Source organism: Lutra lutra, chromosome 15 (assembly GCF_902655055.1).
Source record: "Lutra lutra chromosome 15, mLutLut1.2, whole genome shotgun sequence".
NCBI lineage: Eukaryota > Metazoa > Chordata > Mammalia > Carnivora > Mustelidae > Lutra > Lutra lutra.
The window spans coordinates 16,012,475-16,027,208 of record NC_062292.1 but is presented as its reverse complement, the minus strand read 5'-3'; the positions used below and the strand labels follow the sequence as shown (position 1 = coordinate 16,027,208).

Genomic DNA, 14,734 nt, shown 5'->3' with positions numbered 1-14,734 from the left:
CTGATGGGCTGAGAGATTTGTATGGGACAGAAATTGAAGACATAAAGGAAATCTGTAGTGATGATTAACTGAGCAGTGACTTAAATGTCTACTCTTAGAATTACATTTTATTCCATTTTCAAAGACATTCTCTTTAAGATTCTGGTCATTTTGCATTTTCCATCCTTTCAACTCACTGGAATGTATTAGGAGACTATGGCATCTATGCAAAATTTAATAATCTGAAGCTTTTTTCTACATGTAGTCAAGGATTTGAAGATGCTCACCAAAGCCAGAAAACATTTCTTCTTCACTAGAAAAGTTTCAAAGAGGAACTATTACTTAAACTAAACAGATTGAATAAATAAAGCTGAAATTGGCATTTCTTCCATGTATGAATAAAAAGTCATTTAATTTTTTTCATTTTATTTTAGTCACTGTATAAATGCCTTGTTTCCTGGGTCCACGGGAAGCATGAGTCTGTTGGGACTTGGGACAAGAAGAAAACAAGACATCTTCACAAGAAAAACCAGACACTAACAAAAAGTATCCCAAAGTCTGAAGAGCTAGAAAACAAACATGGCGGACAGAGGACTTAGGGATCCTGCAGAGGGTAAGACTAGTCTGTACAGCACTGGTTTGTCCAGATTTGTGCTGTAGGAATCTAGACCTATTCTAAGGGAGGATCTCAGATGATGGAAACCTGAAGTTCGGAAGTAAAAAAGATTAGTTTGATAGTTTGGTATGATTATTCTTATTCTTTTGTATTTAGAAGTCTACCATAGTATCCGGCCCAAATTATAAGGAAGATTAATGTTTTAGAGATTCCAGTAGTAGAAACCTAGGAAAAATACAGTAGGGACAGTAGACTAATTTTTAGAGTTATATTTTTAAAAATCAAGAAAACTGACGTTCCATCTACTTTCAGTTATAGGGAAAGATGAACTTTAAATTCTTTATCTTGCTTGTATAGGTAGAAGATAAAAATAGGCAAAATAAGTAGGTATTTCAGAAGAGGGCATATTTACTTAAAACTTTTATTGAGGGTATTTTAAAATATATAAAAGTTAGTACTATAATGAATTCCCACATACTCAACATCTAATTCCTTTTTTTTTTCAAGTTTTTAATTTAAATTCCAGTTAGTTGAAATACAGTGTAATACTAGTTTCAGGCAAACAATATGGTAATTTCAACATCTAAATTTCTTTCTTTCTTTTTTTTTTTTCTTTTTAAAGATTTATTTATTTGACAGAGATTACAAGTAGGCAGAGAGGCAGGCAGAGAGAGAGGAAGGGAAGCAGGCTCCCTGCTGAGCAGAGAGCCCAACTCGAGGGCTTGATCCCAGGACCCTGGGATCATGACCTGAGCTGAAGGCAGAGGTTTTTGTTTTTTTTTTTTTTTTTAATTTTTATTTTTTTTTAAGATTTTATTTATTTGACAGAGAGAGAGAGAGACATCACAAGTAGGCAGAGAGGCAGGCAGAGAGAGAGGGGGGAGGAAGCAGGCTTCCTGCAGAGCAGAGAGCCCGACGTGGGGCTCGATCCTAGGACCCGACGTGGGGCCACGACCTGAGCGAAAGGCAGAGGCTTTAACCCACTGAGCCACCCAGGCACCCCTCAACATCTAAATTTCAATTATAACCTACAGAATGCTGATTAAAAAAAAAATTTTTTTTATTTATTTGTCCGAGAGGGAGCCCGTGTGTGCGCTCAAGTAGGGGGAGAAGCTGCAGGCAGAGGGAGAAACAGGCTCCCTGCCAAGCAAGGAGCCGGATGCAGGACTCGATCTCAGGACCCCAGGATCATGACCTGAGCCAAAGGCAGATGCCTAACTAGCTGAGCCACCGAGGCATTCCTATAATGCTGATCATGTTGCCTGCCTTGGAATATTTAAATGCAAATCCAAGGCATTATATCATTTTGTTTGTGCATACTTCAGTTTATGTCTCTTAAAGATTATTTTTTTAAAAAGTAACCAAAATAGCATATGACACCTGAAAAATATATTAATAGTTGTTCCTTACTATCATAACATATTTAATCAGTATGTACATTTCCCCGCTTACCTCATATCTTTTTTTTCCTCCCTAATCTTTTTTTTCTCCACAGTTGGGGTTGGGGTTTTTTTTTTAATAGTGGGCTACTCACTATATTTGATTGATACATCTTTTAGGTTGCTTTTTTTTTAAGCTTTATTATAGAAAATGTGAGACATACATAAGCGTGGAGATGGAGATGAGCTGAATCCCACATACCCATCAAATGACTTCATCTGCTGTCAACACATTATTTCATCTGTAGTCTTGCTCCTTTCTCCCACATTCTTGAATTGAGGCAAATTCTAGACATCATGTAATTTTAGTCATAAATATGCGATTCTTTTTTTTTTTTTTAAGATTTTATTTATTTATTTGACAGAGATCACAAGTAGGCAGAGAGTCAGGCAGAGAGAGAGGGGGAAGCAGGCTCCCCGCCAAGCCGAAACCCCAATGTGGGGCTCGATCCCAGGACCCTGGGATCATGACCTGAGCTGAAGGCAGAGGTTTTAACCCACTGAGCCACCCAGGCACCCCTAAATATGCGATTCTTATCTCTAAAAAGGATGCTTTAAGAAAATTATCGCTGGGGCACCTGGGTGGCTCAGTCACTTGAACATGGTCATGGTCCCAGGGTCCTGGGATCAAGCCCCATATTATGCTCCCTTCCTGGGGGGGCGGGGGAGGGAGTCTCCTTCTCCCTCTGTCTCAGCCTGGCACTCCCCCAGCTTGTACTCACTCTTGCTCTCTTTCTCAAGTAAATGAGTAAAATCTTTAAAAAAATTATCACAATATATTATACTTGAAAGATGAACAGTAATTCCTTAGTATCACCAAATATCTGGCATTCACATTACCTGATTATCTCATAAATATTTCTTCAACAGTTTGTTCAACACTAGATCTAAATAGGTGGTCACACATCGCATTTGGTTGACATATTTCTTCTGTTTAAGTTTCTCTTAATAGGTCACCCTTCTTTTTTTTATTTTTTCCTTTTCTTGCCATTTTTATTTCTTGCTGTTATTTCAGAAACAAAGTCTCTTGTCTCTTTGAATTTCTCACATTTTGGGTTTTACCGATTATAAGTCTGAGGCATGATTTTTAAAAATATTTAATCAATAATCGATTTTATTATAGTAATTATTAATTATGTTAATTTTTTTGAGGCATGATTTAATATGTTCCTCTATCCATATATTTCATGGAAGCCAGTAATTAGCTCTAGAATCTTGATCAGATACCAGTTCATTTGCCAAGAATACTTCATAGGTGGTATAGTGTACTTCCCATTGCACTGAATTGGGAGGTTAATGATGTCTGTTTTTTCCCTCTTTCTGTGATGTTAAGGTTGATCAGTTGGTTCATTCATTATAAAATGTCTCATTAGGTTTTTGCATAGTGGTTTTAATTGTTCTTGACGATTTTTGCCTAGGTTCATTATTTTGTTAGGGAAGAGGATGTATTTAATACTACCAAAAATTGGTTCTGTCATTCAAAATAGTTCATTAGTATTATTAGATCTATTAACACATAGTAAGTCCTTCTTAACCACCTTGAGTAGAAATCAAGAGAAGTAATGTTTGGGAAGAGTGCCTGTAAACCATCAAATCTATACACATACTCATTATTAATCAGGGACCTTGTTAAACTACAAAAACATAGGGAATTTTTTTCAATAAAAATTATAAATTTTTATCTCAATAGCCCCTCAAAAGGATTTGAAAAATGACGTATCAGTAAGCCCTCAGGCACAGGAGACCACAGTCCCTGAAAGTACCATTGAAGAAGCTCACACCCCAGACTCTGCGTCTGGTCTCAATGACGTCGTCCACCAAGAGGTAGAAATCATAGATACAGGAAGTGCAGACACAGATGATCAATCAGACAGTCCAGATGGGACAAATTATGGGAACTATCCAAAGCCTAAAACACAACATGAGAACAACCAGAGTTTTCAGGAAGAACAGAGCCTACCAGAACCCACCAGATCTCCAAGTGACAGGGTAGAAAGAGAAGATGCAGTTTTATTGAGCGGCTCTGCAGCCCTGCCTGAGGAGGTGAGCAGTGGACCTGGAGTTTCACCGGAGCCACCTGCCGCAGACCCTCGGGGTGCCCCGAGCCCTGAGCATTCCCCTGCAGCGCCGGAGAGCCAGGCTACCGTGAGAAGGCGACTGCTGGCACCAGGTGAGGAAGCCCGTTGGACTTCTGTTTTGTCTTGCTCTGTTGCTGAGGACACAGCATAGGTCAGGGGCCTTCTTTTTAGAGAACTTCTCTTCATAGGATCAAGGCCACTTAAAGAGACATGACTGAGCTGAGGTTATAGTGAGGTTTCTCATCTCATTGACTAGCTCATTGCACTACTTAAGTAGCTTCCAACACATAAACTGCCTTTTTAAACTTTAAAAAAATTTTATTTGTTTCAGAGAGAGAGAGTTAGAGCATGAGAGAGGGAAGGGTCAGAGGAAGAGGCAGACTCGCCGCTGAGCAAGGGAGCCTGATGTGGGGGCTCGATCCCAGGACCCTGGGATCATGATCTGAGCCCAAGGCAGGCGCTTAACCGACTGAGCCACCAGGTGCCCTTAGACTATTTTTTTTTACTTACTGTTTGTAGTAATGTAGTATGATTTTTAAAAAGAGATTGACTTTTTAAAACTTCACCTCTGGCTTTTATTTATTTTTTAGGAACACATTTTTACTTAACATTTTTTAAATCTTTTTTTTTTTTTTAACTAAATGCTACATAAATCAAGAGATGGGTATATTTAAAAACCAGCATCAATGGTCCAGTGCCCTTAACTCAGTCATATTTTATAGGACTTTGAGCAGGTCAGTTAATTTCTCTCTAAATGATTTTCCCCACTTGTATATTAAGGAGAGTAAACATCCTATCTTCTGTGAAGATAATAGTTGCAATGGCTAAGTCCTTAACTGGAACACAAAAGAGACATGAATTTTAGTTGTGGCCCTACCATTTGCTAACTTGGGTGACCCTGGGCAGGTCTCTTAACTCCTTGGTACTTCAGTTTCCTATTTGTAGTATGAAAAAGTTGGATAAGAGCTATCCAAAAGCTGGTCTCTCCTAGCTCTCACTGTCTATAATTGCACGGTCAGATTTGTATTTCGTAAGTACACAGAAGAGCTAAGTATAAAATGCCTATTTGCCAAGTGCAAAGGAATATAAAATGTAAGACATTCTGTTCATCAGGGACTCGACTAAGGACTGGAAATTCATGTTTCACAATAAATCAGTGACACATCTCAATATGTTTCATTCACTAATAATTAGCATAGTTTGTAACTTCAGTGAAGGCAAGGACTATGTCTTTGTCATTCATTGTGTTTCTGTGGCACCGGGCACAGAGAAGCAACTTTATGAATAGTTGTTACATAAATGAATGAATGTCTTATATGAACTATTAATCTTCCATCAGATTTTCACCAGTATGCAGGTTCACTGAGTAGAGGAAGAAAATATTGTTTTAAAAATGCAGGCTGTGCACGGGAAGCAACTTAATATAATGGAATGAACTGACCTAGCAGATGAGAAGCCTTGTTCTAATCTCAGCTTTATGTGACCTTGGGCAAAGCCCTTAACATCGCTAGACCTTTTGCCATGATAGGTAAGGTGAGGCTACAGTAGGGGATCAGTAAAGACCCCTTTATAGTCTGTGATATGATATTTTAAAGTCCATTTTTTGGGGTGGGCTTTGACTAAATACATGACCCTTTATAGGTGGAGATGATCTTATTTCTTTATGTTAATGGAGTACACCGTAAGCACACATCTCGGCTGTAGAGTGACCGAGAGGGCTACAAAATACTGCCCTCCTTTTCACCCACACATTTTAAGATTGATATCTCGCCCCACACCTACATTTTTATGTATTTCACCAATTTTCTTTACTTTGTATTCCTTGCTTTTTGTACTTCCTTCACTAAGAAGTTCAAACTTGCTTTTATAAGCTGTTTTGTAACTGTACAGCAATCTCTCCTCTCTCTAAACTTAGAGTCTTCTCTGTTTTTGTGTACTTGGAGTCTTGCCACATGACTTGAACCCTGGAGTTAGAGTACCATTGCCTTGTGATAATGAGTCTTGTGTTCAGCTAACACTTAATTTTTTTAAGTGTTTTATTATGTACGCTTTATTTATTTGAGTAAGCTCTACTATACCCAGTGTATGGCTTGAACTCATGACCCTGAGATCAAGAGTTGCATGCTCTCCCAACTGAGCCAGCTAGGTGCCCGCAGCTAACACTTCTTAAATCCCTTTTTAATTTTGAACATTTTCTCGAGACACATTGTAGATAAGTTTGGCTGTAATATTAGGATGCTGGTTTCTTTGTCCTTGACGTGAAGACCAGTGAGGAATAGTGACTATAGCAACAGTAACCCTACATGAATTTACAGCACTTGATTTTATTCTTCTAAGTAGAGTAAAAGTATTAGCCTTAAGGAAAAGACAGGAAAAAAGTTAGCTTTGTATAAGATTTTACAAAGTACAGAAATCCTCTCAATCTAATGATTTGGTTTGGTAAGAGGTGTTTTTTTTTTTTTTTTTCCTGCTACTCATTTTTTTTTTTTTATCAGTAGGAGTCCATTGTATTTATTTATTCTATTTATATACTAGTCTATTTATAAAACAATTTGGAGGGACTTATTATTTCACATAAAGACTTTTTTTTTTTTTTAAATTTTATTTTTTATAAACATATATTTTTATCCCCAGGGGTACAGGTCTGCGAATCACCAGGTTTACACACTTCACAGCACTCACCATAGCACATACCCTCCCCAATATCCATAACCCCACCCCCCCTCTCCCAAGCCTCCTCCCCCCATGGTTTGGTAAGAGTTTTAAAGTATATGATACCCCATTAGTGTATTTTCTGCAAATAATATTCCTTTTCTTCCCAGAGGCTGAGAGTCATCAGCAAGAAACACAAGAGTTGGAAGAAAACAAAGAGAATGCACTGGATACCATAAGAAAGATGGATAAAAAGGATCTTTTGAGTTATGGTAGGAGAAAAAAAAAATTGGTCTTATTGTTGTGTTGATTCACATTCAGAAATCCTCAGAGAAAAGGAGAAAACTAGAACTAGAAAACTAACAGATTCCAACAGTTTTAACATTGTTTTATGTCGTGTTGTTCTGTTTTGTCTCAATTCCAGCACAGTTAACTTACAGTGTTCTGTTAGTCTCAGGTGTACAGTCTGTGATTGAGCAACTCCATCCATCACTCGGTTTGCATCACGGCACATGCCCTCCTTAACCCCCGTCACCTGTGTGCCCGTCCCCCCACCTCTCCCCTCTGATGACCATCAGTTTGTTCTCTTTAGAGAGTCTGTGATTTTGGTTTGTCTCTTCTTTTCTTCCTTGCTCATTTGTCTTGTTTCTTAAATTCCACATATGACTGAAATCATATGGTATTTACCTTTTTCTGACTGACTCCATTTAGCATTATACTTTCTCGCTCCATCCATGTTGTTGCAAATGATGAGATTCCATTTTTTTTTTGGCTGAATAATATTCCATTATGTGTGTGTACATATGCACACACACCACATCTTTATCCACTCCTCTGCTGCTGGACACTCAGGCTGCTTCCATAATTTGGCTGTGGTAGGCAATGCTGCAGTAAACATGGGGGTGCGTGTATCTCTTTTGAGTTAATGTTTTTGTATTTTTTGTGTAAATACCCAATAGCACAGTTACTGGGTAGTAGGGTAGCTCTATTTTTAACTTTTGAGGACGCTGCACCACCAGAGCTTACATTCCCAGCAACAGTGTAAGAACCTTCCCCTTTGTCCGCATCCTCGCCATCTTTACCTGTTGTTTCTTACGTTGTTGACCTTTGCCATTCTGACAGGTGTAAGGTGATACCTATTTGTACTTCTGATTTGCATTTCTCTGATGAGGAATGATGTCGAACATCTTTTCATGGGTCTGTTGGCCATCTGGATGTCTTCTTTGGAGAAATGTCTGTTCATTTCTTCTGCCCACTGTTTAATTTGATTATTTGTTTTTTGGGTGTTGATTGGTGTAAGCCCTTTATAAATTTTTGATACCAATCCTTTATCGGACGTGTCATTGGCAGATACCTTCTCCCATTAGGTAGGTTGCCTTTTAGTTTTGTTGATTGTTTCCTTTGCTGTGCAAAACCTTTTCATTTTGTTGTAGTCCCAATAGTTTATTTTTGCGTTTATATCCTTTGCTTCAGGAGACATACCTAGAAAAATGTGGTTATGGTTGATGTCAGAGGTCTTACTGTCCTGTGTTCTTTTCTAGGATTTTATGTTTTTATGGTTTCAGGTCTCACATTTAGGTCTTTAATCCATTTTGAATTTGATTTTGTGTGTGGTGTAAGAAAGTGATTTAGTTTCATTCTTTTGCATGTAGCTGTCCAGTTTTCCCATCACCATGTGTTGGAGAAATCATCTTTTTCCCCCATTGGATTTTCTTTCCTCTTTGTCGAAGACTAATTGACCATATAGGCATGGGTTTATATCTGGGTTTTCGGTTCTGTTCCATTGATCTGCGTGGCTGTTTTCGTGCCAGTACTGTCCTGTTTGATCACTACCACTTCATAATGTACCTGCAAGTCTGGAATGGTAATACCTCCAGCTTTGCTTTTCTTTTTCAAAATTGCTTTGGCTCTTTGGGACCTTTTGTGGTTCCATATATATTTTAGGATTATCTGTTCTAGTTCTGTGAAGAATACTGTTGATGTCATGATAGGGATTGCATTAAATCTGTAGATTGCTTTGGGCAGTTGGCCATTTTAATAATATTTCTTCTTCCAGTCCATGAGCATGAAATGTCTTTCCATTTCTTGGTGCCATCTTCAATTTCTTTCATCAGTGTTCCTTAGTTTTCAGAGTACAGGTCTTTCACCTCATTGGTTAGTTTTATTCCAAAGTATCTTATTATTTTTGGTGTGCAAGTGGGATTGTTTTCTTGATTTCTCTTTCTGTGGCCTCATTATTAGCCTATACAAATGCACCAGATTTCTGCACATTGATTTTGTATCCAGCAACTTTACTGAATTCAGTTATGAGTTCTAGTAGTTTTCTGGTCGTGTCTTTAGGGTTTTCTATATAGAATATTGTGTCATCTGCAAATAGTGAAAGTTTTACTTCTTCCTTACCAATTTAGAAGCCTCTTATTTCTCTTTGGTGTCTAATTACTGTGGCTTGTTTTAATATGTTTTTAAAAAGTGTTTGATAATAACTAATAGTGAAATAGAGCAATAGAGGTGTTTTTTGTTTTTTTTTTTTTTTTAAGATTTTATTTATTTATTTGACAGAGATCACAAGTAGGCAGAGAGGCAGGCAGAGAGAGAGGAGGAAGCAGGCTCCCTGCTGAGCAGAGAGCCCGATGTGGGGCTCGATCCCAGGACCCTGAGACCATGACCTGAGCCGAAGGCAGAGGCTTAACCCTCTGAACCACCCAGGCGCTCCAGAGCAATAGAGTTTTAAGGATTTTTCCTTTAGGGGCCGTGGCAGATATTTTAACCATCCTTAACAAAATGGGAATTCCCATAGGAGGAAAGGCTTTTCATAAATAAGAAACTAAAACTGCTTTTTATTACAGAGTATTTATTAACTTCTCAAGTGGCATTTCCACATTTTGACCCATAAAGAACGAATTGGCTTATTGTGGGTAACAGGTACTTCGAGAAGGTGGAAGACTGTCCCGATAGTTCCAAGTCACATCATTAGTCATAGCAACAAATACATAAACTTAACTTAAACCTTTTAACAAAAATATTTTATCTTCAAATAACTTAAGAACTTAGAGAGTAAGTATTTTTGGTAGACCTTAATATCTCAAACTTTAGAGGATATAGGCAAAAGAAACTCTCCACGGTTAGGAAAATCTGACAGTATCTGTAATGCACTTCAGTTTACCTCAGGTTTTGTTTCTGGTCGATGTTCTAATTTTGTATTTTTTTATTCTATTTTCTGACAGGCTCCATCTTTCTTTGCTTCCTGGTTATGACTGTTGTTTTGATAAGTTTTGTTAATAGCTACTGTTCCTCTCCAGCCCAGCAAGTGCCCAAAAATCCAGCTTTAGAGGCCTTTTTGGCTCAGTTTAGCCAATTGAAGGATAAATTCCCAGGCCAGAGCTCCTTCTTGTGGCAGAGAGGACGTAAATTTCTCCAGAAGCACCTCAATGCTTCGAACCCCACCGAGCCAGCCACCATCATATTTACAGCAGCTCAAGAAGGAAGAGAGACCCTGAAGTGCCTGAGCCACCTCGTCGCAGATGCCTATACCTCCTCCCAGAAAGTCTCCGCCATTCAGATCGACGGGGCTGGAAGAACCTTGGAGGACAGTGACACGGTCAAGCACTTGGTTGACGTGGAGCTGAGCTCGGGATTCGAGAATGGCCAGAAGGCTGCTGTGGTACACCACTTCGAATCCCTTCCCGCGGGCTCTACCCTGATCTTCTACAAGTATTGTGACCATGAGAATGCCGCCTTCAAAGATGTGGCCCTGGTGCTGACTGTTCTCCTGGAGGAGGAAACATTAGAAGCAAGCGTTGGCCCAAGAGAAACTGAGGAAAAAGTGAGAGATTTACTCTGGGCCAGGTTTACCAACTCCGACACTCCCCGCTCCTTCAACCACATGGACTCGGACAAGCTGAGTGGGCTCTGGAGCCGCATTTCACACCTGGTGCTGCCCGTCCAGCCTGTGAGGAACATAGAAGAACAGGGGTGTTTTTTTATAAGCTAAGCATATATAAGCTAAGCACCGAGTCGGTTTCGGAAGGCACGGATTTATTAAAAAGTCAGTTTAAAAACCTGTTTCTGTGGAAGGAGGTTGATGAAAAGCCTGGCAAGCACAAAGGAGCTTATTTTAGAAAAAAAATTTTTTTCATTTTTTAACTTTTGTATTATCTTTCTAAGTTTGACAAAACGTGACCTCTTTTCCTGGCCTTTCAAGCCGATCAGGTTTAAAATATGCATAGAATATATAACTTTTTTTTTTTAATCCAAAAATATAGCCACAGAATCATTACATGAGAAGATAAAATCTTCTCAGAATGACTACAGAGTGATTTTTGTTTTGTTGATTAACGAGCCTTTTGGCTAGTGTTGGACTTGGACTAGAGCAATTACAGTTACAAAGCAATGGTAATTAAAAACTTTTTTCTATCACATCTTAAATATTTTTAAAACTGATTTTAATAACCAGTCATGGGATTACATCTTACACTAATTTGCATTTTTGAATAGTTTAAAAAGAAATATGAATTCAAATACTTAGCTATATGTAAGGCTCTATGCTTTTTATTCCATTAATGGGCTGAGGTAAAAGTAGCTGTCCTTAAGAAATGTTCTTAAAAAGTGGAAACAAGGGGCAGATTGTTTATAATCATTGGAAATGAAGAAGTTCCAGTGGACGATATCTTTTCTTCAGCTTCTTGAATGTTTTAGAGCAGTGGTTTCTAAGCTGTGTCTACTGACAGCCCTCCCCTTCTGATCAGAGCAGTTCTGCTTTTGACCACTTTATACAGTGGAAGTCTCCCTCCATAAGATTTCGTTGGAACAAAGAGTTCCACTGATAATGAAATTTGAAAATTGCTGATTAAGTGAAAAAAAAAACTTAGAAGATAGGAAAATAATGAATGTATTAAATCTTATGAGTTGGAAGAAGATGAAATATAGGTTTATTGTACAGACATGCTATTTATGAAAGATAAAGACGTACAGATGAAAAGAAGAATGTATAAGTTAGTATTTGGTAAGCATATTTCTGACGCTGTTGTTAGTTTCTGTTGATCATCATTTCTGTCTCCCCTGAATGGAATTTTATAATTGTCTAGGATGAGAGTTTGAGTGCCATTTAAGCAGAACGCAGATTTTTTAAGAACTAATTGAACAGTAGGTTTTATATGGGTACAGTAACTAACTGCACCATGCTGTTTACTTGTTACACAGTGATGGAACATTATATAATGCAGCTCATTTCTTGACTAGATGGTTAGAAATACCATTAGGCTAACAATTAAAGAAATGCAAGAGGTATTATACTTTGCAAAAGGAAGCAGACATGGTAAATAGATTCTAAGAGGTTTTAGTGACCAATATTAGTTGTTGAACCGTGTTCTGTGATTATAAGAAAGATTGAGAACAGTGTTCATGGAGATAGTAGTTGATGGGCCTTGCAGCTCTGAAGGCAGAACTCTACTAAAATTATCTTGACCTAAGGAAAGGTCTGTTCCATGACACGGCATACCTGGGGACTATTACCATGATCTTGGAATATTGCAACTAAGTTTTGGCCTCTGCTGTTGTGAGAGTGGAATATGTATGTATATATAATATATATGTGTGTGTATGTATATAGATCTTCCTAGTGTTTCCAGAATGCTTCCATCCTTTAATCATGTGACTTCCTTCATGCTTTAAGCATTTTGACGATTAAAGCATGAAGGAAGTCACATGATTAAAACATGGAAGGATTTTTTGAAACACTAGGAAGATACAGGGATCTTTATTGATCCCAAAAAGGAGATTACGGAGACATGGGAGAGGAACCTATTGGAAAATATCTGTCACAGGAAAAACATACAAATCTGTTCTAACCAGGGCCTTAAGGTGGTGTTCAGTTGAGTGTAGGGACGTACCTGAAAGAGCTATTTACATTTGCAACTTTGTGAAGGAATCTCTCAAGTAGATTTGAGGAAAGACCTGCCTGAACAAAAAGACAAAGCATAGTAAATATCATATCAGTATCAATCCAATATAAAATCAGAGAAAATTGAAGAAAAATTATATACCACGTTTGAATTTTTTTCTGTATTTCTAGATCTCAGGTGCCAGCTAGTATTCTGTCACACAAAACCAATGGTGCCTTGTAGAATTGTTCTGTTGGCCTGCTGACCTGTGCTACCTCAGATCTATGAAGAACCAGTATGAAATGTGTATAACTATTTCCTCTATCAGTGATTCGAATCACCAATGAAACAAAAATTTTTGTTTCTTCATTCAGTTGAATGTGGTTTTTCATCACTTCCTTTCAATATAATTTAGCAAAAGCTTTTAAAATGGCACTTTTTTTTTTTTTAATGTTCAGGCTTTGTTAAAAAAACATTTTTCCTTCCTTGTATAAGTGCAATCAACTAAAACTATTGTCAGTTTTCTGTCTACTATTTCAAAACTTACTTTTTAAAAAGAAGCAGTATATTAGTTTTGGCTCTGTTCATGAATAAAGTGATTATTTTTAAAACATAAAACTTTATATTTTTTAAATGTGAAATAATTAAAATTTATTATCTAATGTCCTCTTAAGTTAATTTTTATTCAGTTGTTTTGTTTTTCAAGTTTCTAGATTTTCTTTTGGGTATCTGGTAGTTAATCTTTCATTACTTTCGGAGTCTGTTCCTTTGACTTAGAACAGGGACTTGTGGGCATATGATACCATACATGATACCAGACGTCACTGTTTAATTATTATCACAGAAAAACTCTAATTACATTCTGCATTAAGACGAATTACTTCTTGAGTGATCGCAGACTTCTAGAAGAAACTGGTGTAGAATCAGACACTGTCTCTGGACTTTGGAGGTTTTTCATCTTTGCGGTAAATTTACGTTTCCCAGTTCGTTTTCAAAGATTGGCAGAGAAGTTCCAGGGACTTCCTATCACTGAAAGTAATAATGCTATTGTTTCTGTTTGTATTTTTTAAAAATTAATAAAATAGTTTAAATGTATTTCCTTTGAAAGCCTCCAAGCTTTGTGGTAAGGCTCAGCAAGCCTGTGACCTATCCCCCTCCAGCTCATGACCCTGTTGAACCTGCAGAGCTGGCCTGGGTGTGTTCTGATTACAGACACCCAAGGGGTTTGATTTCTGGAGAAGCCTGGGACCACATCAGGCAGCCCACCACAACTGGGAATGACTGTTGCCAGTTTTAAGCTGTAGCCTCGACGATTTCCGTAGGTGGGCTCCCACTGGACAAGGCTATACTGTGGTTGGAGACCAGCCTGAGCAACATGGGTCTGCAGGACCACAGCAGCCAGAGCCAACTCATGGGGGTGCATACATGGGCCGTGCATGTCATGGTAGGCAGGGGCATGGAACAGGCCAGGGGTAGGGAGAGGCCAGATGTCACAAATGGGCCATGGGGGTCCACAGCATTTGCCTTATTTCAAGACCTAACCTCGACAAATATGCATATTCCCCCTGAAGGCAAAGCTGGAGGAATCTGAACCATCTTGCCAGGGCAGGGCCAGGCAAGCTATCGGGGAGATCCTCCAAGAGACTCCTGGGAGCTTAGATTCCTGATAAGCCCTGGATTCCATCAAGCAGTCAAAACGAGGACTTGATGTTACATCAAGTTAGGGCTGGTGATGGGGGATGGGCCTGAACTCCACAGGCCCAGAGGCTCTAGTTGCCCAAGACTGTCCAACTGCTTGTGCTGTGCGTGTATGGGCGGTGCAGGTCAAGGAAACCATGGAACTTGCCACTGGCGAGTGTTGGGAGAGGCCGGGTCTAAAATGCAGGATCTTGGGGCACTATGGCATCTGCCTAATTCTCAGTCCTTAAGCTACACAATTGCAATTCAGTAGTTCTCCTGAAGGTAAGGCTGGAGGACTCAGTCCTGCCTTGCCAAGGAGGGCTGTTGGTAGGGCTCGCCTTCACACAGAGACACCTGGGAGCTTTGATTGCTGGAGAAACCCGAAACCACATCAGGCAGCCAGCAAATGGG

At 38.8% G+C, this 14,734-nt stretch overlaps 1 protein-coding gene across 4 annotated transcripts in view; it reads left to right on the top strand.

Annotated features, from left to right (window-relative positions):
- Positions 1-13,738, top strand: part of LOC125086058 (torsin-1A-interacting protein 2-like) — a 42,772-nt gene extending 29,034 nt beyond the window's left edge. For all 4 annotated transcript variants that reach the window (XM_047705109.1, XM_047705108.1, XM_047705107.1 and 1 more), the window contains exons 2-5: positions 414-592; positions 3,725-4,204; positions 6,935-7,036; positions 9,989-13,738. In XM_047705109.1, the coding sequence (XP_047561065.1) occupies positions 559-592; positions 3,725-4,204; positions 6,935-7,036; positions 9,989-10,755 (1,383 nt within the window). In that variant the 5' untranslated portion in view covers positions 414-558 and the 3' untranslated portion in view covers positions 10,756-13,738. The remainder of the gene's footprint in view (positions 1-413; positions 593-3,724; positions 4,205-6,934; positions 7,037-9,988) is intronic.
- The last annotated feature ends 996 nt before the right edge of the window (positions 13,739-14,734 follow it).